This window comes from Plecotus auritus (genome assembly GCF_963455305.1).
Source record: "Plecotus auritus genome assembly, chromosome: 3".
NCBI classification, from domain to species: Eukaryota; Metazoa; Chordata; class Mammalia; order Chiroptera; family Vespertilionidae; genus Plecotus; species Plecotus auritus.
In genome coordinates this window covers 226,491,842-226,518,103 of record NC_137772.1, presented here as the reverse complement: position 1 = coordinate 226,518,103, position 26,262 = coordinate 226,491,842, and the positions used below count along the sequence as shown (strand labels likewise).

The following is a 26,262-nucleotide window of genomic DNA, read 5'->3' as shown; positions in this document are numbered from 1 at the left end:
GCGCCCGTGCTTCCGGGCAGCGTCCAGGCACATCCTTTGCTGACAGACAGCCCCCGGCGCTGGGCACAGGCGGGCAGTGTGGAGCGGCACTGGGGGAGACGCCTAGAGACCGGTGGCCGGTGCCACCTCCCTCCCGTGGTGGGTGCCAGGGCCTGGGTGCTCGGAGCCTCGTGTGCGGGGCCCTGCCTCAGGACGGGGCGCCCCAGACGGACGGTGAGCGACCAGATCGAAGCCGAGGGTGACGAGCTCCCCGCTTCCTGTCCAGTGACTGACAGCCGCTCCTGTCCAGTGACTGACAGCCGCTCCTGTCCAGTGACTGACAGCCGCTTCCTGTCCAGTGACTGACAGCCGCTTCCTGCCCAGTGACTGACAGCCGCTTCCTGTCCAGTGACTGACAGCCGCTTCCTGTCCAGTGACTGACAGCCGCTTCCTGTCCAGTGACTGACAGCCGCTCCTGTCCAGTGACTGACAGCCGCTCCTGTCCAGTGACTGACAGCCGCTCCTGTCCAGTGACTGACAGCCGCTTCCTGTCCAGTGACTGACAGTCGCTCCTGTCCAGTGACTGACAGCCGCTTCCTGTCCAGTGACTGACAGCCGCTCCTGTCCAGTGACTGACAGCCGCTTCCTGTCCAGTGACTGACAGCCGCTTCCTGTCCAGTGACTGACAGCCGCTTCCTGTCCAGTGACTGACAGCCGCTCCTGTCCAGTGACTGACAGCCGCTTCCTGTCCAGTGACTGACAGCCGCTTCCTGTCCAGTGACTGACAGCCGCTTCCTGTCCAGTGACTGACAGCCGCTTCCTGTCCAGTGACTGACAGCCGCTTCCTGTCCAGTGACTGACAGCCGCTTCCTGTCCAGTGACTGACAGCCGCTCCTGTCCAGTGACTGACAGCCGCCGCAGAGTGTGCCTGAGACGCCCTCCGGGCTGGGCGGTGGCCGCGTCTAACTGTGGCGCGAGGCCTCTGGACCCCACGGGAAGGAGCGGAATAAGCCTGGGCCGGATGAAGCCGTCTGCAGTGCTCCGGGCGGCGGGAGGAAACCTCCTTCCCTGGACACGAAGGCGGAGGCTGTGGCTCACATGGGGAGGGGGGGCCGCCCCCTCCTAGCAGGGCACTCCCCTCCCACCCTGGCCCCGAGGCCTGGGCCATTTAAGTTTCAATGAGTTAAAAGGAAGTAAATTTAAGAACCAGTTCCTCGGTCACATTTTTCAAGTGCTGAAGAGCCCCCTGTGCCTGGAGGCTACCCTACGGGCCTTTCCATCTTCCAGAACCTTCCATTGCACAGCTGCTCTGGACTCCCCCAGACTTCCCCGATGCACAGCCAGTTCAGCCAGTTCCCTCCCACTCCTCCTCCACGGGACCAGGCTGCCTCCCCTCTCCTCGCTCTCCTTCCCAAGGCCCCGGCCACAAGCACGGGCTTCCTTCTTTATCTGAATGACACTCCTGTGTGTGTGTGTGTGTGTGTGTGTGTGTGTGCGCGCGCGTGTTCACCCAGCCGTCACTGACGGACACTCCGGTGGCCCCACATCTCAGCCACTGTGAATAATGCTGCTGTGAACAAGCGGTGCAGTGAGCTCTCTCAGATCACTTCCTTTCCTTTGGATAAGCAAATTCAGCGAAGGTGCAGGGTAAAAAAACGCACAAAACCAGTTCCTCTGCACTAACAGCAGACTATGGGAGAGGACCCGAGAACACGGCCCCATTTACAAATGCATCACCAACACTGAGCTGCTCAGGACGAGTTTACAGAGACCAGGCGCGTCAGGGAACGGCTGACAGGGAGGAAGCAAGCGTCAGGGAGGAAGAACGTGGAACCGGAGCAGGGAGAGCAGGAGGGAGCCCCTGGGGCAGGAGCAGGGAGACCAGGAGGGAGCCCCTGGGGCAGGAGCAGGGAGAGCAGGAGGGAGCGCCTGGGGCAGGAGCAGGGAGAGCAGGAGGGAGCCCCTGGGGCAGGAGCAGGGAGAGCAGGAGGGAGCCCCTGGGGCAGGAGCAGGGAGACCAGGAGGGAGCCCCTGGGGCAGGAGCAGGGAGACCAGGAGGGAGCCCCTGGGGCAGGAGCAGGGAGAGCAGGAGGGAGCCCCTGGGGCAGCAGCAGGAAGAGCAGGAGGGAGCCCCTGGGGCAGGAGCAGGGAGAGCAGGAGGGAGCCCCTGGGGCAGGAGCAGGGAGAGCAGGAGGGAGCACCTGGGGCAGGAGCAGGGAGAGCAGGAGGGAGCGCCTGGGACAGGAGCAGAGAGACCAGGAGGGAGGCCCTGGGACAGGAGCAGGGAGAGCAGGAGGGAGCCCCTGGAGGAGGGAGCCCCTGGGGCAGGAGGGAGCCCCTGGGACAGGAGCAGGGAGAGCAGGAGGGAGGCCCTGGGACAGGAGCAGGGAGACCAGGAGGGAGGCCCTGGGACAGGAGCAGGGAGAGCAGGAGGGAGCCCCTGGGGCAGGAGCAGGGAGAGCAGGATTCATCCTCAGCCACCACAGGGCGGCCGGGCCACGTGGAAGCCTGGAAACCATCTCCCGCAGCTGAGGCCCTGGAGCTGGACAGCCCACTCTGCACCCCGCCCCCGTGCCCCCCCGCCCCCCGCCCCAGCCACACCAGGACCACTTCCGGGGTGGGTCATACACGGCCCGGGAACAGGGCCACCTCCCTGCTGTTGGGCAATTTCTGGTTGTTCGTGCACTTTCAGGCCGTTTTCACGCTGTGATGACGCACCTCTCACTTCCGCGCGCTACCTTGTCCGGGGCTTATCCGGGACCCGCGGGCACGCCCCCAGGTGCTGGCAGGGGCCCACTGAGAAACCCCGGGTTAGGGCAGAGTGACCACCAAGCCCCTCCTCTGATCACTACGTCCTCTCACTGCCAAGTGACGCAATACAATCTCACGGTCGCGGGCCTGTGAAGTAAAACACCCCGATATTTAAGCTACGAGAGGGTTTATGACCAGGGACGTCCGTTCAGGAACGAGTCCTGGGACAAGTGAGTCAGCTCACGACCACGTTTAATCCCAGGAAGATCACCCCCATAAAGAAGCCTCCAGCACGTAAATGCGAACACCTACGAGGTGTCAGCGAGTGGTGAGGGCCTGGACGCACAGTCCATCTCTGGCTCCTCAGAGCGCGATGCACTTCACACCCAAGCGACCGTCACAGACCGCGCTCCAGGAGCTCGGCTGCGCGAGGGCCGGGCGGGAGGGGCCGTCGCGGACAGGCCGCGGTTACGGAGATGACGTTGTTCCCGAGGCCTGGCCAGCAGCACAGGCTGTTCGCCGCGTCAGGCCCGAGAAAGGCTGCGTGTCCCAACCACGCCAGCGCCCAGAAAAGCTGCGGCTGCCGAGAACCCGGAAGCTCCAAGCCCAGCCGGGTCGGATGCAATCTCCTGACTCGGCAGGATGTCCGCAGCGAGCATCCTCAGGACCAAACAGCGCGGAGGAAAGCCGCGGGGGGCAGGCCGGTGGCAGGAGGAGACGCGTGGGAACAAGTGGCGGGGGGCAGCGCGCCCGGCCCCACGGGAAGAACCACCGTCCAGGCCCAGGCCGCCTCCACGAGCAGGGAGGGAGGGCTGAGACCCTTCCGCCGCCTCAGGCCCGGCCTCCCACCCTCTCCACGCCATCCACGCAGGCTGCGGGGCCAGCGCCCCACCCGGGGCCTGCGACTCAGGGGCCGCACGAAGCAGCCCCGGCTCTGTCCTTGCAGGCAGCCCCCCGGCCCCCGCCCGGTCCCCGAGGCAGGACGCTGCCCTTGCGTTAGGAGCGGGCACAGCTTCCCGGGAGGCACTCCAGCTGCCGACGGCGCCTGCTGTCCACGAGTCCCCGCAGCCTGGCCTCGGCTTCAGCAATCATCGCCACCGGAACGGGAAGGGCGAGGTTAGCAATGGGACCCTCGGGAACAGAGGGGGTTTGTTCCAGAAACACAGTCTCCCGAGCAATGGGCTCCGTCAGGATCGGTGGAGAGGAGAAACCCCACGCTGCACTGACCGTCAGCGCGTGTTTAAAATCTAACACAAGCAACTGGGAGCGCAGACGGCGTGAGCGTGAGGTTCGTGGCAGACGTGGCTCAGACCCATCCGCGTCACGAGCGTTCCCGCCATCCCCCGGGCGCTCGCGGCTGGAGGGCAGCTCGGCTACAGACCCGACCTCAGACACGCCTCCTGCGTTACGTGACGCAGACGACGAGGCCTGAGAAACGGGCCCGAAGGGCCGCGGCTCGAGCTCACCTGGTAGGTGTCCCACAGGCGGATGGTGCAGCGCAGGGGCACCTCCCTCATCAGCAGGTTGTTCATCCAGCGGAAGGCGAACTGCAGGTACCGCACCTCGTGCTGCTCCAGGTGCCGGTGCACTTGCTCTGCGGGACAGACAGGCCGCTGTCAGGAGCCCTCAACTGCGCCCACCGCTGAACCTCCCACTCAAACACCACCAGGGGCCGGGGGAGCCCACCCCCCACACCTCACACCAGCGGGACACGGGAGAGCCGCGCGCACTGGCAGAGACCCTCTCCTCGCAGACCAGGCTGGAGGTGGAGGCACTGAGAGGGAGAGGGGAGCTCGCCAGCTCGCAAGGACGACTTCCACCTCACCCGTGAGTGCTCCAGACCCCGCCGCTGAGTGCCAAGCGGCATGGCCTCGGGCCCTGGGCAGGTGCCTCTGGCCTCCAGGTTTGGGGCCCGGGGAGGACGGCTGGGCCTCTGAGGAGGGCCAGGTTTACCAGCCGCATTTCCCTGGCGCACGACCTCCCATCGGGGACAAGCGGCTCGTCCTCGGCGGCTGCAGTGGGACTCACGGCCTGAGTCCCCGCGCCCCGCCCAGGCCCCTGCCGGGCGAGCCGTCAGCCACCAGCGGAGAGGCTGCGGGGCCCCACGAAGTTCCACGTCTATGGAAACCTGGGGGGCTGTTCCAGGAGCAGTGGCCCTGTGATCACGGTGACCTGACAAGGGGGCTGCCCCACGAAGCAGACGCGTGCTGCCCACTGACCGGAGGGAGGGCTAAGGCCTCCCTGCTCCGTCCTCCTCCCCTCCGAGTCACAGACCGCCCTCCTCCCCTCCGAGTCACAGACCGCCCCCTCGCCGGGCCCCGGGGGGGGGGGGGGCCGCCCTGAGGAAAGTTCCCAGGAGTTTCTCCCAAAGGAAGTCCCGCACGTGGCAAGCAAACACGCGTGAGAGAGAAGGTAGGCGGCGCGGGCGGGAGGGGCTCCAGGGCGAGGGACAGCAGACGGCGCGGCCGGCCAGGGCCAGCTCTGCCTCTCCCCGAGGGGGACGCGAGGAGACCGGGAAGCAGCTCGCTACGTGCCCACGAGGCTCGCGACACCGCCCAATGTCCACTAGCACGCCCACGGCCCGGGAACACGGGACGTTTCCGGAACCTGCCACTGAGCCGAGCTCCACCCTTCCTCTGCTGTGATGAGCGCCTGAGGCCCTGCCACGGGCACGGGGAGGGCAAGCCCCCGGCTCTCCCCACGAGGTGGGGCCGGAGGAGCCCACCCCAGGGCGGCCTCCGGACTAGGGGAGGCGCGGGACACAGGCAGGGAGCATGGCCCAGGGCGCGCCAGCGCCACCGCCGAGGGGAAGGAAAGACGCCCGGTTCCTGGAGACGAGCACACGCTGCCCGGTGGGCGGGGCACTGCCCTCGGGGAAGCACCGGAGGCGGCCTGACCCCGCAGGGACACGGGCACCGCCCTCGCACGGCTCCTCCTCCACCGGCCCTCGGGGTCCTGCCCCCGCGCCCATGAAGCAGCAGCTGCCGAGGAGGCGAGGGCGAGGCCTGTGCCCTGCCCTCCAGGAGGTCAGCAGGGGCGAAGGAAGGCCTCCCTGGAGCCTCCAAGCTGTCTCTCGTCAGAAGGACCGACTCCGAGCGTCCTGGGCAGCCGCCCCCCAGCTCGAATTCGGGGCCCACGGGAGCACCTGGCCGAACACAGGAGAGCGAGCTGTGCCCCCATGGAGGTGGCCACGCTCACGGATGACGTGGTGTCTCCGGAAGTGAGTCTCAAAGAGCGAGGAGGAGCGCCCGCCATGGCTCTGCCGCCCCCTTCTCATGGGCAAACGGGATCTCTGGCGCGGCCGCCTCCTATTTCAAGTGTGCTGAGAAGCGGGTGCCTGACCTCCAGGCGTGACTCCCGTGTGGGGCTCGGAGCCGTGACTCCCGGCGCGGGACACGGGGCCCTGACTCCCGGCGCAGGGCAAGGAGCCCTGACTCCCGGCGCGGGACACGGAGCCCTGACTCCCGGTGCGGGACACGGGGCCCTGACTCCCGGTGTGGGACACGGGGCCCTGACTCCCGGTGCGGGACACGGGGCCCTGACTCCCGGTGCGGGACACGGAGCAGCAGGTGTGAGTGGTGTGGACTCCGTCCTGCTCCGTCTCCGTGGTCAGCAGTGGAAGCCCCTCCTCAGGGAGCCAGAGCGCACGGTAACGCACGAGCAGGTGCACCGCTGTCCTCCTCGGCCCCAAGGACTTTCCCACGCGCTCTCCGTGCGGGAGGAGCCGCCGTGGTGTCTGCTGGCGAGCGTCCCCGGGGCTTCCAGCAGCAGAGCTGAGGCTGGGAACCCTGCTGAAACGTCTCGTCTTCTTGATCGAAATGAAAGTGAATTATATAAACACCACCCTGAACCCCAGGGTTCCCGCCACGAGGGGAAAAGCACGCACCCCGTGGCCTTGGCATAGAAACACGCACTGTTGAGCAGGGCCAGGCGCTACATGGGGTGTTTGCCAGAAGTGGGCGTGATGGCTCCCACTCGGCACCCCGCAAAGGAGCCTGCCAGCCTCCAAGGGCGGCCAGAGCAGCAGCCTCGTGTCGCCCGGCGGCTGGACAGGCTCTGATTCCGGGGACGGTTTCCATTCTCCATCAATCAGAAGGGGGCCCAGAACGAGGGGGCCCAGAACGAGGGGGCCCAGACAGCGAGCACGGGCCTCCCACCCAGGGGCTGATTCCCACGCCCCCCCACCTGCAGCACCTGGTTAAGGTACCAGTTACAGCGAGAAAAGACACGCCAGGGCGGGGCGTGGGGCAGGAAGACGGCGCCGAGGCGGGACGACGGGAAGACCGCGGGTGCAGAGTTAGGAGCCCGGGCTCAGAGCCAGGCGGCTACTGGAAAGTGCTCCGAGCTCTGTCCTGGGGACAGGGGGAGCCCAGCCCCCTTGCCGCTCTCTCTGGGGACGCTCCTGGCGTGGCGGCCGGGTGCCAGCCTCCTCTGGATGCCAGGCCAGGGAGAGGCAGGGAAGGAAGGCCGCCGAGCCTCCGTTCAAAACAAGCCCACGGCGGAGGCGCTGGCCGCGGTGCGCGGGCCTCTCGCGGCCATCCCAGGACGCAGCCGCAGCGGCTCCCAGCCACGGCCAGGCCGTCTCCGGCTCCTCGAGACTCCTCTCCGCCACAGGATCCGTGAGCAGCGACGTGGACAGGGCTGCGACAGACGGAGGGCGAGAGCCGGCTCCGCCAGGGCCTGTGCCGGCACCAGCCATGGGACGCCTGGCGGAGGGTGTGGTGTGGGAAGGCTGAGACACGGCGGTCGCTCTGGCCACGCGCTGGCCTGTCACTGTGCACGTGGCTCACCGATGCCTTCCTCATCCATACACGTGGCCCCGTTCCGCAAGGACCTCCAACCACCGTGTCTTCGAAGACGCCCGCTGCGCCCAGAGGGCACGGTGCGAGCCCGCCGGAGGCGGCTCTGTGGTGAATGGAGCACAGTCGCAGCATCACGCCGATGGTGTCAGGAGAGAGCCCAGGTCCCATCAATGTGGGCGAGATGACAGGAGACCCTTCAGCTCCGCCCCCAGGACCCAGAGGGCCAGAGGCTGGAGGCTCCCACGCAGGGGGGCAGCTGGGTGGAGGAGGAGGGTGAGCGGACGGGCGGGCATGGGAGGGAGGGTGGAGGAGGGTGAGCGAGCAGACGGGCAGGTGTGGGAGGGAGGGTGGAGGAGGAGGGTGAGCGGACGGGCGGGTGTGGGAAGGAGGGTGGAGGAGGAGGGTGAGCGGACGGGCAGGTGTGGGAGGGAGGGTGGAGGAGGAGGGTGAGCGGACGGGCGGGTGTGGGAGGGAGGGTGGGGGAGGAGGGTGAGTGGACGGGCGGGCATGGGAGGGAGGGTGGGGGAGGAGGGTGAGCGGACGGGCGGGCATGGGAGGGAGGGTGGAGGAGGGTGAGCGAGCAGACGGGCAGGTGTGGGAGGGAGGGTGGAGGAGGAGGGTGAGTGGACGGGCGGGCGTGGGAGGGAGGGTGGAGGAGGAGGGTGAGCGGACGGGCGGGCATGGGAGGGAGGGTGGAGGAGGAGGGTGAGCGGACGGCTGGGTGTGGGAGGGAGGGTGGAGGAGGGTGAGCGAGCAGACGGGCAGGTGTGGGAGGGAGGGTGGAGGAGGGTGAGCGGACGGCTGGGTGTGGGAGGGAGGGTGGAGGAGGGTGAGCGAGCAGACGGGCAGGTGTGGGAGGGAGGGTGGAGGAGGGTGAGCGGACGGCTGGGTGTGGGAGGGAGGGTGGGGGAGGAGGGTGAGCGGACGGGCGGGTGTGGGAGGGAGGGTGGAGGAGGAGGGTGAGCGGACGGCTGGGTGTGGGAGGGAGGGTGGGGGAGGAGGGTGAGCGGACGGGCGGGTGTGGGAGGGAGGGTGGAGGAGGAGGGTGAGCGGACGGCTGGGTGTGGGAGGGAGGGTGGAGGAGGGTGAGCGGACGGGCGGGCGGGTGTGGGAGGGAGGGTGGGGGAGGAGGGTGGGTCACAGCAGCCGCCGAGCATGTGGGTGAGGGGGCAAACGGGCGAAGGGGCGCGCGGGCAAGGGGGCGCGCGGGCAAGGGGGCGCGCGGGCAAGGGGCGTGCGGGTGAGTGAGCACCTTGCTGCAGGGGGTGGGGGAAGGCAGCATTCCATCCGGGGTCTGAGCACAGACACTGAGGGACACTGATGTGCAGTGAAGGCAAGGAAGCCGAGCCCGGCTGAGCACAGGAGGAGGGGCCTGGCTGCCACCCCTGAGGAGGGAGGAAGGGACGGGGAGGGAGGGAGGGAGGGAGGGAGCGCTCGGGCCTGCTGCGAGACTAAGGCCCTTGAGAGCCGCAGGGCCTGAGGGCGGGGCAGCAGGCAGGTCACCAGAGCCGTCCGTCCACCCGTCCACCCGACAGCGGCGCCTCCCCTCCCTCCCAGCTTCCCGGCCGGAGCTCAGTTCCTGCGAGGGGCCGGTCAGCGTGCCCGCAGCCCTCCACCAGGCTCCCGGGGAGAGGCTCCCTGCACCATGTACCCCAGCCCGGAGGCCTGTCCTCAGCGTGGCACCGCGAGGCCGGGGGACGCTCTGCGGGCACTGGCCCCATGCGGGGGCGGGGGTGAGGGGGTGACGGCAGCTCGGAGAAGCACAGGACAGCCCTGTACCTGACAGCAGGGCCACCAGGGACTCCCCTGGAGGGGCATCGCTCCACCTGGGCCAAGGCAGGGAGGGCGAGAGTGGGGGTGGGGGCGAGGGCGAGGGCGAGGGCGAGGGCTCGCTGGGGGGAAGGTCAGCCGTCCTCCCGGCGTGGAGTGACCAGCGCGAGGCCGCCCGCCCTGACTGGAGAGGGACACGGGGTCTCCGTGGTGAGGGAGGTAAAACCACTGGCATCCCTCCAGCACCCGCGGCCAGGAGCAGGAACGACGGGGAGCCATTTCAAAGCCGAGGACGGCTGCCTTCTCCCAAGGTCGAGGGGAACGGCTGCACTTGGAAGTCTCCCTGGTCAGTTAAGGAGTCTCGGCGGCAACAGCGCTGAGCACGGACCTGGGGAGGGTCGTCTGAAGGAGAGAAGCCGCTCTGTCTTGAGCTGGGGACAGCCCTCGCCCTCTCGCCACGCGCAGGCGCCCAGAGCGGCTGAGCAGGCCCTGCCGTGTCCTGAGGGCCCGGGAAGGACAGGCCACAGGAGCAGAGACAGAGCCTCCCGCACCGCCGGGGCTGGGGCCCTGCTCGCTCGGCCCTCACTGAGCATGAGGCGTCCCAGGCCATAGCGGGCTGGGAGGAGGGAGATGGGGAGGGAGCCAGGGGAGGGGTCGGGGAGGAGGAGAAGAGGGAGGAGGGAGGCGGGGAGGAGGACGGCAGGGAGGAGGGAGGCTGGAAGGAGGAGAGGAGGGAGGAGGGAGGAGGAGAGGAGGAGGGGGGGGAAGGAGGGAGGCTGGGAGGAGGAGTCGGGGAGGAGGAGAGGAGGGAGGAGGACGGCGGGGAGGAGGGAGGCTGGAAGGAGGGGTCGGGGAGGAGAGAGGAGGGAGGTGGGGAGGAGGACAGTGGGGAGGAGGGAGGCTGGAAGGAGGGATCGGGGAGGAGGACGGGGTGGGGGAGGAGGGAGGCTGGGAAGAGGGGGGTGGGAAGGAGGATGGCGGGGAGGAGGGAGGCCGGGCCACCTCAGAGGCCACTGCTCTGAACAGGGGCTTTACGACGGGGCCGGGCATGCCTGGCGTGCGGCGCCCACGGCCACGGCTCCGCACTGTGTCTAACAGACACGATGTCCTCGCCGCTCAACACCAGCCAGCACACCCGCTGACGCCCAACCTGTGCCCTGCGCCCTCGTCCTGCGAGGGTGTCGGGGGTCCTCCCCGAAGGCCGGTCCGAGCGAGGGCGGGGAATGAGCCCTCGGTGGTTGGAAAACAAGCCCCTGTCCACCCGCTCCGGTGAGGGAACATGGCAACAAGCTCAGACGGGCAGGAAGCACGGGGTCGGCGCAGGGCCTGGGGGAGAGCAGGGACGCAGGGAGGGGCGACAAGGTCACAGCCGCTCTTCCAGCACACACTGCCCTTGCTGATGGGGGGCCACAGGCCTGACCGAGGCCCTCAGGTGACAGTGGGAGCCCCTGGGACTGGGCTCTGCGAGGGGGGGGGACAGGTGAGCTGTGGGTCCTGAGGCTCCGAGCCGCACCCCAGGCCTGTGAGCCTGAGGTCCATAGTGGAGCCGGGTGTCCGAGCACCGGGCTGGCACCGGGGGGGAACCTGCCTGAGGCCAGTCCCTGCCCGTGGCCCTGCCGCAGAGAGAGCGTCGCCGCGCCCTGCACGCTGGCCTCTGAGTGGGAGACCCCGGGAAGCCCCAGAGGCCACCGTCCCGGAGGAGGGTGGTGCATGAGTCTCACGTGAGATGGCTCCCACCAGTGCTCACGCAGCAGCGGAGTCTGGAGAGGCGCGGGAGGGGAGCTGTGATTCTCACGTGGCGTGGGGCGTGTTCTCTGTGCCCGCCGCGCCCCTCCTGGGTCCTACAGACCTCCCGCTGGCGACAGAGGCATCTGGCCACCGGCCGCAGTGAGCTCGTCTTGAGAGACTGAGCCCGTGACCTCAGGCCATCGTCAGGGCGCCTCCCAGCTAGACTTCGTTAAGGTCGCCCCGAACCTGAGTCCAAAGCCCAGGAACGGGGTGCGGGCCGCAGGGCCACCGAGCACGGGGGCTGGTCCCCACCAGCACGCGGTGTTCCCATCGGGGGAAGGTGGGAAGTTTGTTAGTGACATCGCCGCCACCCTCGGCCTCCCTGGGCGCGGCCACGGCCTCCACGCTGACGGGCATCCCTGGGGGCCAGACAGAGCAGGCTGCGGGGAGCAATGCCACACAGGCCCTTCGCTGCCGGCCAGGCCACACGGCTGAGCAGCACCCCGCCACGGGCGCCAGGACGGCCCTCAGCCGCCGCGCTGGGCGGAGCCGGCCGGGGATTCCCAACGGCAGCCCAGGAGCACACGGCACCACCACGGCTCCGAACGCGGGCACACATGGACGCTGCCCCCAGGACACGAGGCAGGAGGGCCCCGCCGAGGAGGTGCCATCACCCCCCGCCCCCTCGCAAAGCAAAGAACGGAATGAGCGGGGACAGTTAGAACTGCTGCGGGGGGAACACACAACAAATCAGAGAAGAGCTCTCTGCGCAACGGACACGCAATGAACACGGAACGCGCACGGCTGCGCTGCGGGGAAAGGCGGCATCGGGAACAGAGGCCGAACGGAGGCAGCTTCCTGGGAGGAGTGAGCGCAGGGCGGGCCAGCGCGGCCGTCACACGCGGTGAGCACCAGGCTCCCCCGGGGAGGACCGGCGTCGCATTTGTTCGGCTCCGGCGCTCCCAGGCCCAGAGCGTCCCGTGGGCACTCCCTGCGGCCGTCTGCGGGGACGGCGCCCCCCGGGAGGGCGCGGGGACGGCGAGCACGGAGGCAGGGCTGGGCGCAGGCCCACGGCCACGGGTCAGCAGAGCCCACGCCCCGTGCATTCAGGGAGCCTGTGGTCACGCTCACACGGGCTCTTCGTGGACGACCACCCCTCCTCCGGACCTTGCTGGCCACTGCTGTCACACGTCGCCACCTGGTTCTGCATCCCCTCACTGTGCACCAAGTCAACCAACTAGCAGGAGAGCGCTCGGCGGGCCAGCATCCTCTCTCCACGTCACTTCATCAAACCCCGCTCCCGCACGACGGTGGTCAGCACGAGCAGGGGTTATTCCAGGGGTGCAGAGGCCCCCGCTTACAGAGCCAGCACAGCCTAAGATGGCCTGAGCACACACCAATGTCTCCGTGACGTGGGAGGTGTTATTTCCAGACCCGGTAATTGACCGGGCCCGTGAGAAACCACGCCAGCATCCCTGACAGCAGCGAGCCCCCGGGAGGGAGCAGAGGCCCAGGACACCGGGAGCACGCACGTCGCCAGGAGGTGGCACCCCGGCTCCAGTGAGGGCTGCCCACTCAGGACTCCCGACTCCCTCACAGGACCTCCTTCTGGTTCTGTCCCTCAAGAGGGGGGCGCTGCTGCCCCAGCGGGGGCCTCGGGGACGCACGCTGCCAGGCCCCAGGGGTGGCCTCGGGGACGCACACTGCCCTGCCCCAGGGGTGGCCTCGGGGACGCACGCTGCCAGGCCCCAGGGGTGGCCTCGGGGACGCACGCTGCCAGGCCCCAGGGGTGGCCTCGGGGACGCACGCTGCCAGGCCCCAGGGGTGGCCTCGGGGACGCACGCTGCCAGGCCCCAGGGGTGGCCTCGGGGACGCACGCTGCCAGGCCCCAGTGGAGCCCGGGCTGGGCGAGGAGCCTGCTGCCACCTGCAGGGGGCAGAGCCCCAGGTCCCACAGCCACCTCCCCGCCCACCCCACAGAGGCCTCGGGGGCTGGCTCACCATCGATGCGGCCCACGAGCTCCTCCAGCATCCTCACTTTCATCTGGATCCCGGGCTGGGCGAAGGTGTAGTTGTCCTGAGGGAAGATAACAGTGACCGTCACACGCACAGCCACGCAGCGTTCCAGAGGGAGGCGCAGGGGGACACACGCGTGCCCGGCTGTGCGCACACCCTGGCAGTGCTGGCGAAGGCGACTCCGAGGAGGTCCAGTCCACCCTCTGACGTCAGAGGCCAGCACCCATCCCAGGAGCAGTGGATGCAGTGTCCCTGCGAGTGGGAGACACGCCGACAGGGAACACTCGGGCACTGAGGGTGCAGCTCGCTTCAGGAAGTGCCTGCTGGAAGCAGACGGCGCTCGGCACAGCCACGTGGGATGGCGACCGGCCCGGCGCTGGCAGGGCCACGTCACGCCGACAATCCGAGGGCCAACGGCACGGTCCCTGCCCGGGGAGAGTGAGCGTGTGGCCACTCCCAATGAATACGGGTGACGACAGAGACGGAGACAGGAACACCAGTTCAGGCACCAGGCGGGCCTCAGGTCAGACGGAGCTGTGACCTCCTCGGCTCCCGCCTCGTCTGTGCCTGGGAGAACGGGGCTGCCCGCCAGGTCCCCTCTGAGGCCTGGGAAACGGGTCCCACGCCCAGCACTGCCACCACCCAGAGCCCAGCTCGGCTAGAGGGCAGCGGCACCCCGTCCCCGGCTGCCCCACGCCACGGCCACGGCCACGGCCACGGCCTCAGCCAGCGCTCGGGCATGCTCAGAACGAGGCGGCAGCTGGCCTCCTGCGGGAATGGACCTCCACGCGCCAGTGGTAACGGGGGGGGGGGGCCGAAGAGTATCCCCATTGCCCACGCCCACCCTGGGGACCTGCAAAGGGAGCGGAGGTGCCGGCCAACGCGAGCAGGACGTTCCCCTCGGCCAGGTGCGGGAACCCGCCCGCTGTTAAACGTCTTCCCCGCCGCGGCCGCGGGCTGAGGCCGACGCTCGCGATGGCCGGCAAGGCCCTGGTGCTTCGAGAAGGGCACGGCCAGCCAGAGACTGATGGGCCAGCGCCCGCCGGAAGCCGCTCTCCCTCTGCCCGGCGCGTGGCTGCCCGTGCCGACTCAGTCTGGGTCCACAATCGGACACGAGTGGCTCGTTCACACCGGGCGGCGCCAAGGGGCGGGGCTGACTCCGGGGTCTTCAGGGAACGAAGCTGGCGAGAAACGGAGCCAAGGCCTCTCTGAGTCACAGATGGCTCCCTACACGACGGCCAGCAAGTCTAGGTACGTCTCCGACAGAAAGGTCCTCTGATTCTCACTGCCCAGGGCCACGTGGGCACTTACAACCTCACTCACAGGCCACACAAAGGCATCAACTTACAGACGACCCTCTGCTTCAGCCCAACGTTTCATTAACTCGCCCCTAACGCCTTGGCAGGGCCAGGCCCACGATGGCCGGACGTCCCCCACCCCGCTGCAGACAGTGGGGCGCCTGCTGCCCACGTGGGCGACAGCAGAGGCCCACACGCAGCACGGGCACGAGGGCTGCTGGCCTCCGTGATGGGCAGGGGTGCGTGCAGCACCGGGGTGGCCGCCCCTTCTCGCTCGGCATTCAGGGCCCAGGAGGGAAGTGGGGCGATCTGGACCTCACGGGGTGACCGACCACGCAGGTCGCTGCTCTGAGGGACATGCCCACGGAACTGGGAGATCCCAAACCTGGAGGCGGAACGAGGGAGCGTGTGGCGTGGGCGTCACTCAGTGCCACCAGCTGGTCTGCAGGGGTTTCCAGCGGCAGCCGGGCCGAGGGCCCCGTGGGCACACGCTCTGTGTCTAACACGGCCACACCCACTCGGGCACAGACGGGCACACACACGCTTCCCGGCCAGAGTGGGCACCGCCACCGCCTGCGAGGCAACTGGACCGTTCCTCCAGAAACAGGAATGCCCGGGCTCAGGCGCCACTGCTTTCGGGGGGATTTCTCCCAGCGGATCCCAGGGATGGCTCGGCGACCAACGCCCCGTCTCCGCACAGCCCTCGTGATCCTGGCGTGCAGGGCAGGCTCTCCCGGGGGGGGGGCCACGGGGGCCTGGCCCGGGGTGGCTGCTACACACTGACCTCCTGAGAAGGGAGGGCGGCCAGAGGCTCGGGGTGCTGGACAGGACTCGGCGCTGAGGAACTGTGGGCGTCCGGGGAGACCTCGAAGGCCCTCTCGCTGAGACAGAGCCCGCGAGGACGGGGAGCTTGGGAGTCCGTGGCCTTTCGCTGGGAGGCACCGCTGGGTTTGGGTCTGAGCGCCCGGGGCTGGCGTGAAGGCTCCTTTCCCGCTGGAGAGCAGGGAGCGGGAGAGGGACCCACAGGCGGCGTCGAGCTGGAAGCTCATGCGCGGCCACCGGACCTGGTGGTGGGGCTGCTGGCAGCAGGGTGGACCCAGGCACAATCACGGAGGAGGGGGAGAGGACAGAGTGGCCTGGCAGCCTCGGGCCATGCGGGAGCGGTTTGACGGCTGACGCACTCAGAGGCACACCCGCCCCGCGGCCCCAGGCGAGCGCTCAAGGGCAGGGGGCACTGAGGCAGCCACTCCGAGGCCGAGGCCACTCCTCGCTGCTCCAAGGAGGCCACGCCCCTGGCTGACCAGCTGGAGTAGCTGGGGGACAGCACCCCCAAACATGGGGGCTGCTTCTAAACGGGGGGACGCAGTTGGCGCCACTCCCGCACCTCTATCCCCGGAATGTCCACTCGAAAGGCACCTCATGCATTGCTGACCCTGGGAGGGTCAGCCCTCCTTCCCCGAGGGGGCTGTTCCCCAGGAAGGCTGTGCCCTGGGGCACCGCTCCCCAAAGGCTCTGCTGCCCAGGGACGGCCTGCCTGGCCCGCGCCGGCTCTGATGGGGGTGAGCATAATCCTGGGGCTCAGCCGGCCGGTGTACTGGCTCTCACACGAAGACAGCCTTTCAACCTCCTCACTGAGGAGAAACGAGTCATTCCCTGGTCTCCATCTGCCACTGTTCTGCTTCTCAATTTGCTGCGAACCCGGGGAGGGCAGGTGGGCTCTGAGAATCCCGACGACGAGGGGAGAATGGCAGCCGAGAGCCGGCCGAGCAAGGGAGAGAGGCAAGGCCAGTGTCCGGAAGAGCCCAGGGCCGGCGCGGGTGGCCTTGGGGCTCGGGGTGGGGCCGGGCCGGGCAGTCAGCCTTCACTCCCTCCCTGACAGCGTGGGCTCAGCGGACAGGCGGCCGGGGGAGGCCGGGTGAGGCCGGCTCGGGCACCTGGCCGTGGGGAGGCGCCACCGTCCCTGACGGGTAGGACCGGCTCGCTGGGCGCAGCACAACAGCGTGGTGGGTCCTGAACACCGGCCTCCCCCTGGAGCCGCGGTCTGGGCTCGGCCCGGCACGGGTGCCTGTGACAGACCTCAGTACCAGCCTGGCACTGAGTCTCTAAGAGCCCCGGTGGGCGGCACGTCACACCTGCTGTCACATGTGCTCGTGTCAGGCTGACCTGAGTGACAGCGACAGGAAAGCGGCCACGACACAGCCCCTGGCAGAGAGCAGGGGCGCCTGGGCGGTGGCCTGTAGTCAGGACACAGGAGACGAGGAACGGCGAGTTCACGTCCTCAGCAGAACGCGCTGCTCAGCAGGGAGCACCGGTGAAAGAACGAGCTGACACACCACAACCTGGGGGAGAGGTTCTCCAAAACACGGCTGTTAAAGGCCGCTGCCGGCAGAAAGAACCACGCCAGGCCACGCACACTGCTGTCGGGTGTGCACGCAGCACCACCGATGGGGGGTGGGGGGAAGGGCCTGGCTGTTTTTTGTGTGAAAACGGACTGTGCTCCGATGCAGGACCCGGCCAGGCCCTCAGGGACTGACCCAGGAAAGATGACTCGTGCCAAGCGGACAGGCGTACGGACGGCACGGAAACTCCATGCCTGAGCCGGGACGGAAGGCCAGGCCGGGCCAGGGGCAGAGGCCACGGGGGCAGAGGCCCGTCGAGGAGACTGCTTGGTAATTAAGAGGAATGAACTATTCATCGGGGCAACAGCATGGATTTTACGTTTCTCGATGCTACTGTAAATTGAGTCTTTTTCCATTTTCATCTTTAAGCTGCTGCTCAATGACTCATTCTTAATGAACCCTCTGCTGCAGCCGCAGGCACCTGACATTCTGTTTAATAACCTTGTGCAATGCTTCCAGGAGCGGTCAATGTATCGACTGGGCTCCGAGTCCCAGCTCCCAGACTCCCCACCGAGCAGGACGCAGCGCACGCGAGGCGGGGCAGGCCTGCTCATTCACCCTCTCCGCCCGTGCTGGGCGCCAGGCACGCTGCTCCCGCCACGCTGGCTGCACCAACAGGCCCAATCAGGGCCCGGGGCCCGCCTGGCAGCACCTTCCCCAACACCAGAGCAGCCCCTGGACCCCTTTCCAGCTGAGATGGAGGTGAGGTCCGGGCGGGTCCAGGCTCCCGCGTCTCAGCTGGTTTTAGAGGGTCCCGGGCACCCAGGGAGCTGGCCTTTGGAGCACGGACCTCTCCACGGGCTCCCTGCGCCAGCGCTGGCGGCCGTGACACGCTGTCCCTGCTCTCCCTGCGGGCACCATCTGCAGTGGCTGACGCACACGCTGTACCTGAGGGACGCTCTGCAGCGTCCACACCCGCCCCAGTCCCAGGCCTGTCACCCGGCCTTCCTCCACGAGTCCCACCCTGTGCACCACACTCTCGGCCTCTCCCTGCGGACGGACCCGCACGTGGCCAAAGTGAGCTGGGAGGAGGCCTGTTCGCTCTGCCGCCGAGGGGGGCCCGCAGCCTGGCTCACCTGGATGCCGTCCAGCAGCCGGCTCACGCACCAGTACGTGTCGGCCTCCACGCTGCGCAGCACGTCCGCGGGCACGCGGGACACATCAGCGACGTCCACGTCCTCCTCCTCCTCTGCAGGGTGGGAGAGACACGGAGTTAGTGGGGACCACGACACAGGACACGGACACAGGAGGAGGACACGCGGGACACGTCAGCGACGTCCACGTCCTCCTCCTCTGCGGGGTGGGAGAGACACGGAGTGAGCCGGGGACCACGACACGGGACACGGACACAGATGAGGACACGCGGGAGCGGAGGGGGCTGCTCTGCTGTCACCGCTCCACGCCCATTTCTCTTGATCTGAGGAGGTGAGTCACCTCTCTTCCCCCTCATCACTCAGTGCTTCTCAATTTTAATACCTAAGCAGACGCAGCCGATTAATATTCTGAATCCTCTCCAATTAATTAACATAATTAATATATGATAAACGGTTGCTTCTCAGGCAATGCGCATTCTAATGAGAGAAAACCTACACGTACTGCTTATTCCTAACAGAGGTCCGGAAGTTCTCCGTAACCCTTTAAAGTCCCGGCTCTAAGATATTCCACACGCGCTCAGAGATAATCCTCTAAGACCCATTTCCAAGGTGAGAGGTTTCAAAGCCACGGCAGGTAAATCCCCGGATTGACAAGCGAAGATCCAAGAAGGCAGCCGCGCAGGCGTCTGTGAGAGGCTAGAGACCCCACGGATGTCCCTCGAGTATGAAACCCAATGAGGAAGCAGAAACCATTTAAAAGTCAAAAGACGCCGAACAGATGCCTCACTGAAACGGCAGACGTTTGGACAAACCAATTCCAGATCCTTACAAAAAACGCTGCCATCCAGCACGATACTCGTAAGCATCCAAAAAATGGTATATCCTGTTTTTTAATTTAATTTGCTTCTGTTTTACTTTGCAATTGTGCACGGCATCTTTGCAAGGAAAACAACTTTAAAATTGAAAACATAAATGTTAAGTGTCAGAGAGTCCCAGGGACATGAAGGTGGCGGCGGGGGGGGGGGGTTACTCCTCAGACCCAGGCAGTGTGCTCCGCAGCCCGCGCCAAGGCCCTGCCTGGAGGCCCGCAGGCAGCCTCGGCGGGCGGTGTTTGCTCCCCGATCACAGCCGTGGGCTGGAGTCTCCCGGGGCACCTGGGCCTCCCCCACCCACCAGAGCCCACCCACCCAGCGTAAGCCTTCCTGGGCCAGACCCGGTTCACAGACATAGCCACGGCCTCCTCAGGCGGTGACCTCACTGGGAGGGGTTCCTGCGGACTCACTCCACCCCCACCAGCGGGAGCAGCGGGGTGGCTCCCGACTCCAGGGGCTGAGCCAGCAGCCATCACAGAAGCCTCCTTCAGAGGCCCTTCCTCCCACTCTTCTTCAAGGCCCCCAAGGCTCTCAGATGCCTCCTTCCCGAGGTAAAAGGTAAACGTGGAGAAAAGCCGTCCAGGGCGGAGCTGCCTGGTGCACAGGGGCGGGGCCCACGGCCAGGTCCGCGGGTGCGGCTGCTCCCAGGCGGCCAGGAGTCTCGCTGATTCCTCCGCGTGTGCAGCCGGCTCGCTATTTCACCCACGGAAACGTGGGCGGTCTGTTCGAGGGTCACTTCTCACGCGGGCCACTTGCTACTCTCCGATGGATGCAGTGGAGGTGTTTAACGCGGGGGCCTGCCAGCCAACGGGAAACAGCGGGAGAGCAGGTCAGTGGGTACAGGAGCAGGCAGCTGGCGGGCCAGCACCAAGGCCGCTGTGGTGATGAGGGCACAGGCCCAGGAGAGGCCCAGGCAGGGGCACAGCGGCCACCGCCGATGGGCAGAGCGCAGCTTGGCATTCTGGGTGCCGCCTCCTGCGGGGCCCACTCCTCTGAACCCTGCTGAGTAGCCCCCAACAGGCCAGGCCTGCAGCTGGGCACTGGCCAGGAAGGGCACCGCCAGGTGCCAACGTCCCCCTGAAATCAGAGCCACGCCCTCTGCCTGGGTCTCACTGCGCCTGAGACAGGGCGGCATGAACCAGCGCCCACTGACCCCCTGGGCAGACACACGTCTGGAAAGTGTGACTTCACCGATGGAAGAACCGTCCCTCCTTCCCCCGTCACGTGGCAATAGCGCCTGTGAGCACAGCAGCCCCGAGCGCCGGGCCGCCCGAGGGGGCTCACTGCCCAGGACAGACGGCCGCGCAAAGGAGCACCTCACTGGGAGCAAGGTGCCGGCAGGGACAAGGCCTGGCACAGCGACGTCCCCTCGTGGTGAGCCAGACGGCAGCCTGGGACCAGGCGCGGGAACACCAGGGCGAGCCATGCCCAGGACCCCGAGGGCTTCCAGGGCACGCCTCGGGCACAGGCCTCGGGAGAGCCCGCCCTGTGGAGGAGCGGGAGGTGCGAGGAGGGGAGGCCGCTGTGCGGACCACGCCCGTCGCCCCTGCGGCATCGGGAGCATCATGGTGCTCACCAGCATCCCCGTCCTCACGAGCAGCCGGAACCGCGCCGCCACCTCGTCTCCCGCACGCCCCTCGGCGGGTAGAAGGTGGGCGCCCGGCAGTTCCTGACGGTGTGCTGAGCCCGTAATCACACGGCTTCAGGTCGGCAGAGACAGGCCTGGGGGCGCGCGGCCACCATCCGAGGCTGTACGTTCATAAAACCCCGGCTCAGCGGAACAACGGACGTTACGCTGAAACGGGATTCGCGCGAAACGTCTCATCCCGATGAAAATGATGTCCAGCCCCAGCTCCACACTGCCCACCGCCACCGCTCCCGGGTGTGGCACGGGGCTGGGATCCTGCAGCCACCGGCGCGGGCGCGCAATCCAAGCCAGGGCTGTGCTCTGCCCGCCAGGCAGGATGGCACCATGTGGCTGCCCCGACTGCAGCTTCCTGACCCCGCAAGGGACCCCAACGAAGGACCAAACCCCGGCTGACGCAAGCAGGCGCCGACGGCGGAGCTCGCGGGCCGATACAGCGCGGCAGGGCAGCGGGCGCTGAGGGGACAGGAGGCCGTGCCGACTCCGCGCTGTCCTCCGGGACAGGTGCTCGGGGACCCTGGGGCAGGACAGCAGCGGGTGCAGCGAGGGACGGACGCTTCTGCACCTGCGACGGCCCTCGTGCCGGGATCTGTGGTTCTGACGCGGCTGTGATGGGAGTGTTGGTTAACAGAAATGCTGTCTGTTGAAATACCGATGCCGCCATGAACGCGCACGAAGACCTCTGTGTGCAGAATAATGCTGGGCTGGGCGAGGGAGGCTGAGGCAGGCCTGCCGGAGTCCAGCGGAGGTGGCCGAGCAGGCCGCCCACAGTCACCCGGTCACCCGGCCCGGAAGGGCTACGTGTCTGCACCACCTGCTGTGAGCGCGCCATCCAGCACCAAGGCCGTGACCCCTCGCAGCACCCGCCAGCGGCGCTCCCACCGCTCCCGCCGCCCCCTCCTGTGGGCAGGGCGCGCCTTCCTCACCCCGCAGAGCGCCAGGGCCCTGTGCTGTGTGGTCCTACTGTGTGGGCCGCCAAGTGCAAGCCGGGCCCGGGTCCGGCGTGGGACACGGCGTGAAGCATGCCTTTCCCGGGGATTTCACACAAGCCGCGTGTGTCTGCGCTGATCTCCTCTTATGTGGACAACAGTCACGCTGGACCAGGGCCCACCCTCGTGACCTCAGGTGCCTCCGTCACCTGTAATTACCCAAACGCAGCCACGTTCTGAGGTGCAGGGGGGACTCCAGCACTGAGCTGGGGGAGGGTGAGAATTCAGCGGATAACATTCATGCGCACACACACTTTTTTATTATTATTATTGATGTCAGAGAGGAAGGGAGCGGGAGAGATAAACACCAATGACGAGAGAGAATCATGGATCGGCTGCCTCCTGCACGCCCCACACAGGGGATCGAGCCCGCAACCCGAGCATGTGCCCCGACCGGGAATCGAACCGAGGCCTCCCGGTTCACAGGTCACGCTCGGCCACTGGGTCACCAGCCGGGCCGCAGACACTGTTGGATCAGCCAGCACTGAGACGTAGGCGAGAGGTCCTACGGCTTTTATACGCCCCGGTCGGAAGTATGTTCACGGCATCACGTGTACGGCTGTCTGGAAACCAGCGCCCCACGGCCGGGAGCTCCCGGGGCCGCCCGCCCCGGGAGCACGGAGAAGGCGCTGGCCCCCCGGGCAGCGCGAGCCCCTTCCAGGAGACTGCGCCCCAGACCGCGGGTGCCAACCTCCTCCCCGGCAGGCCCTGAGGGTCGCCCTTTGTCATCGTGGCTGGTGTGACGGGTGAAAACAGAGCAGCGCTACTGGCTCCAGTTGCATTTCCGGGATCAGGGACCCGGCTGGCTTCGCTTTTCGAGTTTATTGCTCGCTCGTGTTCCCTGCTTGGTAACATCTCTGCTCATTTCCAAAAGGAAGGTTTTACCATCCATCTGCTCTTCACAGAGGTAAGAAATGGCTCTGAAAGAGGACAACCGCCGCCGCCTGCCGCCCCGCGGACGGGCGGACAGGGACTGCTGCGGGCAGCGCCGCCCAGAGCACGCACTGCCGGTCAGGGAGGGGCCGCCTCCTCGCGGACACGGGCAAGGAGTTCTGACGCCGTCGGGAGCGGCTGGGAAGTAACTCGTGCTGCCTGACCTTTCCTACGCGACCCCACTCAGTGTGCTTTAATCAGATACATCGATAGGTGCTCATTAACCCTGCTTGCAGTAAGTCAACGTTAACAAGCCACTTCGACAATAAATCAGAAAACCGTAATTGGCATTTTAATTTTTCATAAGGAGCACACGGCGGAACACTAGACGGAGCGCCGTGTCGCAGCGCGCCATCGCCCACGGCGGGTCCCGCGGCCCATCCTTCACACGGTTATTAACGCGTAAACGTGCTTCCAAATGAGGAGACATGGCTGTCAAGACCGCATCTTATTAGTCAACTATTAAACTTTCTTAATCATCAATCAGTCTAATTGCTCCTGACATGGGTTATAAATAGGGTTTTGTGGCTCCATAGAATACTGTGGGGTAACCCCTTCGCTGCCAACCCTGACCGAAAGCTCCCTGGACCCGGGAGGGGCCCCTCCACCCTCCGGACCAGGCATTTCCATTTCAATCGGCTGTCACACTCAGGAGCGTTTTTGCTAATTTATGCCCCAAAAAATGTGAAGACACTGCTTATTCCACTCACAGTGTCTTCCATCAGATCCTCACGGGCAGGGGGCCCGTGTCACGGGGCCCAGATGAATGAGAATGAAGGCACCGACGCCGACCCATGGGGGCTGCTGGGATGCCGCGTCCTCCCCTCCAGGGCTCAGTGTCCCGAGCCCTGCCCCCCGCCTGGGCGGGGCTGCAGCAGAGCTGAGAGGAGCGGATGCTGACCGAGCAGGCACTTACACGTGAGAACGGACAACAGGGACAGGCAGGACTCGGGGACGGACTGTGGCGCCTTCCCTTCATCCATCGCAGCCTCCTGCCACGCCCAGGCGGCATGTGCTGGTGCGTTCCAGGGGGTGAGTGCGGGGCCTCGGCCGGCCTGGGGGCTCCCTGAACGCTGGGGGCCGCTGCGCAGAAGAAACCTCTCGCAGGCCCTCTCCTCCCGGTCACAACTGCATCACTGTTATAATCGAGTCACTGCCAGCACTGCCTGCCTTTCCTGACGGTGCGGGCTTGAAAGACCTGGGAGTGGCGCCCAACTCAGCCCCAAGAGGCGCCACGACACTCTGGCCGCGCTGGATGGAGAGGCCACAGCACTGGCCTCCACCGGGGAAGGCCCAGGCTGCCTGGAGGGGGTGGAAGGGTCCTGGAGGGGAGAGCCCGATGAGTCAGGCCTGGAGCCATGCACGGGCAGAGCTGTACCAGGTGCACCAGTTAATAGTGCGGGTTTTTAATCAAAGGAAACACAGTAATTTCAAGAGAAACATCAAAAGTGCTTTATTCAAAGTAATGTCCATCGCTAGCTACACATTTCTCCCATCTTTCAAGGAATTTGTGGATAGTGTCCCAATAGAACTTTTCTTGTTTTGAGGCAAACCATTCAGAGACCCAATTTTCCACTTCGTACGTTTTGAAGTGCTGCTCAGAAAGTGCGTGGGCCATCGATTGGAACAAGTGGTCATCTGAAGGAGCAAGGTCTGGTGAATACGGCGGGTGGGTTCATACTTCCCAGGCAAGATCTTTTAACGTGTCTTTACCTGGTTTGAAGTGTGTGATGGTGCGTCATCATGAAGCAAAATTACTTTGCCGTGTCCTCTGGCAATTCTGGTCGTTTCACGATCAAAGCGTGGTTCAAATTGATTATTTGTTGTCAGTAATGATCAGTATTAACTGTTTCACCTGGTTTTAGAAGCTCACAATACACCACACCTTCCTGATCCCACCAAACGCAGAGCATTGTCTTCTTTCCGAAGCGATTTGGCCTTGCAGTCGATGTTGATGGTTGACCTGGATCAACCCATGATTTTGTGCATTTGGGATTCTCAAAATAAATCCACTTTTAATCACCAGTCAATGCGATGCAAAAAAAGACTTTCTTTCGTGCCGTTGAAGACTTTTTTTTACTGATGACTTTTCGGTTTTCCATTTTGTCTTTTGTTCAGTTGATGTGGCACCCATTTTCCTTCTTTTAAAATCTCTCCCATGGCTTGTAAACGATCGGAAATTGTTTGCTGAACAACGTTTACTTTTTCTGCAAGTTGTTTTTGAGTTTGACACTCATCTTCATCCAATAATGCTTGTCATTGTTGGTCTTCAAACTTTTTCTGTTGACCTGGACGTTCTTTGTCTTTCACATCGAAATCATCACTTTTAAAGCATTTAAACCAGCGTTCACAAGTATCTTGAGATGGAGCATGTTCACCATAAGCTTCCCGAAGTATACGATAACTTTTTCTTCAAAACAATGAATTAAAGCTTCCCACAAATGCTTTTTTGGCACGAAATTCGACATTTTTAAGCATAAAAATATCTATGTTAACACCTTCAGCAAATTTGACATATGAAGTTTTGAAGCTTGCTGTCAATACAACAAAACAGCATACATATCAAATCACATACATATGTGTAACTCCATCTATTGAAAAAACCCACATTAACTGGTACACCTGGTCAAGGGCCAGCCACCCAGCGGCCCCCACTGGAACTGCTCCTCCCGAGCGGCCCTCGGTCCCCCTGACACCACACCTGGGCCATCCAGCCGACCCCTGCCACCCAGCAAGGCGCCTGTGGTCACTGCCAGGCCGAGGAGCAGGCTGCCTGACGGACAGGCACCAGCACGCAGAGGCAGCACTGGGCGGGCCGCTCGCAGCGGCAGCGATCCTGCCGGTGACCGGTCAGGTTTGTGCAGCCTGGGAGGCTCTGACCGAGAAGCCATGGGTCGCCCACGCACAGCTCCGCGGGACGGGACGGCTGACAGAGGCGCTGGGCCCAGCGGCACATCATCACAGAGCCACGCTCCCCGGCACAGACCCAGCATGATGCTGGCGACAGCCCCACCCGAGCGCACACGGCCCTGGCGCTCCAGCCGGACCATCACTCCGGTCCGGCCGCTCACCTGTGTCCTCCACGCCCGTGGCCCTGGCAACACTGCGCCCTTGATGACGCTTTAGAAACAGAATTCAGGACCCAGGAACCTGCCGTGAAGGTCCTGCATCAGACACTGCTACCTCGCCCCCAAGAGGCTGTCGTTTTATTTTTGTTTTAAATATGTTTTTATTGATGTCAGAGAGGAAGGGAGAGGAAGAGAAACATCAGTGATGAGAGGGAATCATTGATTGGCTGCCTCCTTCACGCCCCACACTGGGGATCGAGCCCGCAACCTGGGCATGTGGAATCGAACCCAGGACCCTTGAGTCCACAGGCCAACGCTCTATCCACTGAGCCACACCAGACAGGGCGAGGCTGTCGTTTTAGAATGTGCTTCTGAAGCGGCTTCATGTTTTATTAGCAAAACGATGTTGTTACTGCAACAGCAATGATTTAAGTACAAACGCCATCAGAGCTGTCCTAACAGAGCGAGTGCGCCCTGCGGGTCTACCCCCGGCTCCCAGCACCGTGCGCGCGCGCAGCCCTCAGCCTCCCCTCGAGGCGGCGGCGGAAAGCACTGCCTGTCTGCCGACGGTGGGGCCAAGGCCGAGCAACGGCAGTGTCCGGCGTGTGCAGGCGGAGAGGAAAGCGGGGAACGGAAGCCTGTTTATACCCACAAATGTGCTCGCAGCTCACACACATCTCCCGGCAAACCCACACCCTGGATGGACCGTTAGAGAGAGAGAACTCCGCAACCCCGGGAAGACCAGGAGAAGCACCGCGGCACCGCCCTCCTGGAGCAGGGCCTGCCGGGGGCTTTGCGTGTCACCGCACCCAGCAGAGGCACGCACGGACTGGGGCTCCCTCTCGGCAGCCACGCTGGCAGCCCCCGTCTGCGCAGGTCTGCAGGGCCCTCCCAGCTGCCACCCTCTCGTCTCCTTGGT

General features: G+C 65.6%; 1 protein-coding gene across 2 annotated transcripts in view; it reads right to left on the bottom strand.

Moving 5' to 3' along the window:
- Nucleotides 1–26,262, bottom strand: part of TBC1D22A (TBC1 domain family member 22A) — a 133,968-nt gene that overhangs the window by 26,397 nt on the left and 81,309 nt on the right. For both annotated transcript variants that reach the window (XM_080662642.1, XM_080662641.1), the window contains exons 9-11: nt 17,819–17,931; nt 13,031–13,106; nt 4,197–4,324 (exon numbers count right to left, since the gene is read on the bottom strand). In XM_080662642.1, the coding sequence (XP_080518768.1) occupies nt 4,197–4,324; nt 13,031–13,106; nt 17,819–17,931 (317 nt within the window). The remainder of the gene's footprint in view (nt 1–4,196; nt 4,325–13,030; nt 13,107–17,818; nt 17,932–26,262) is intronic.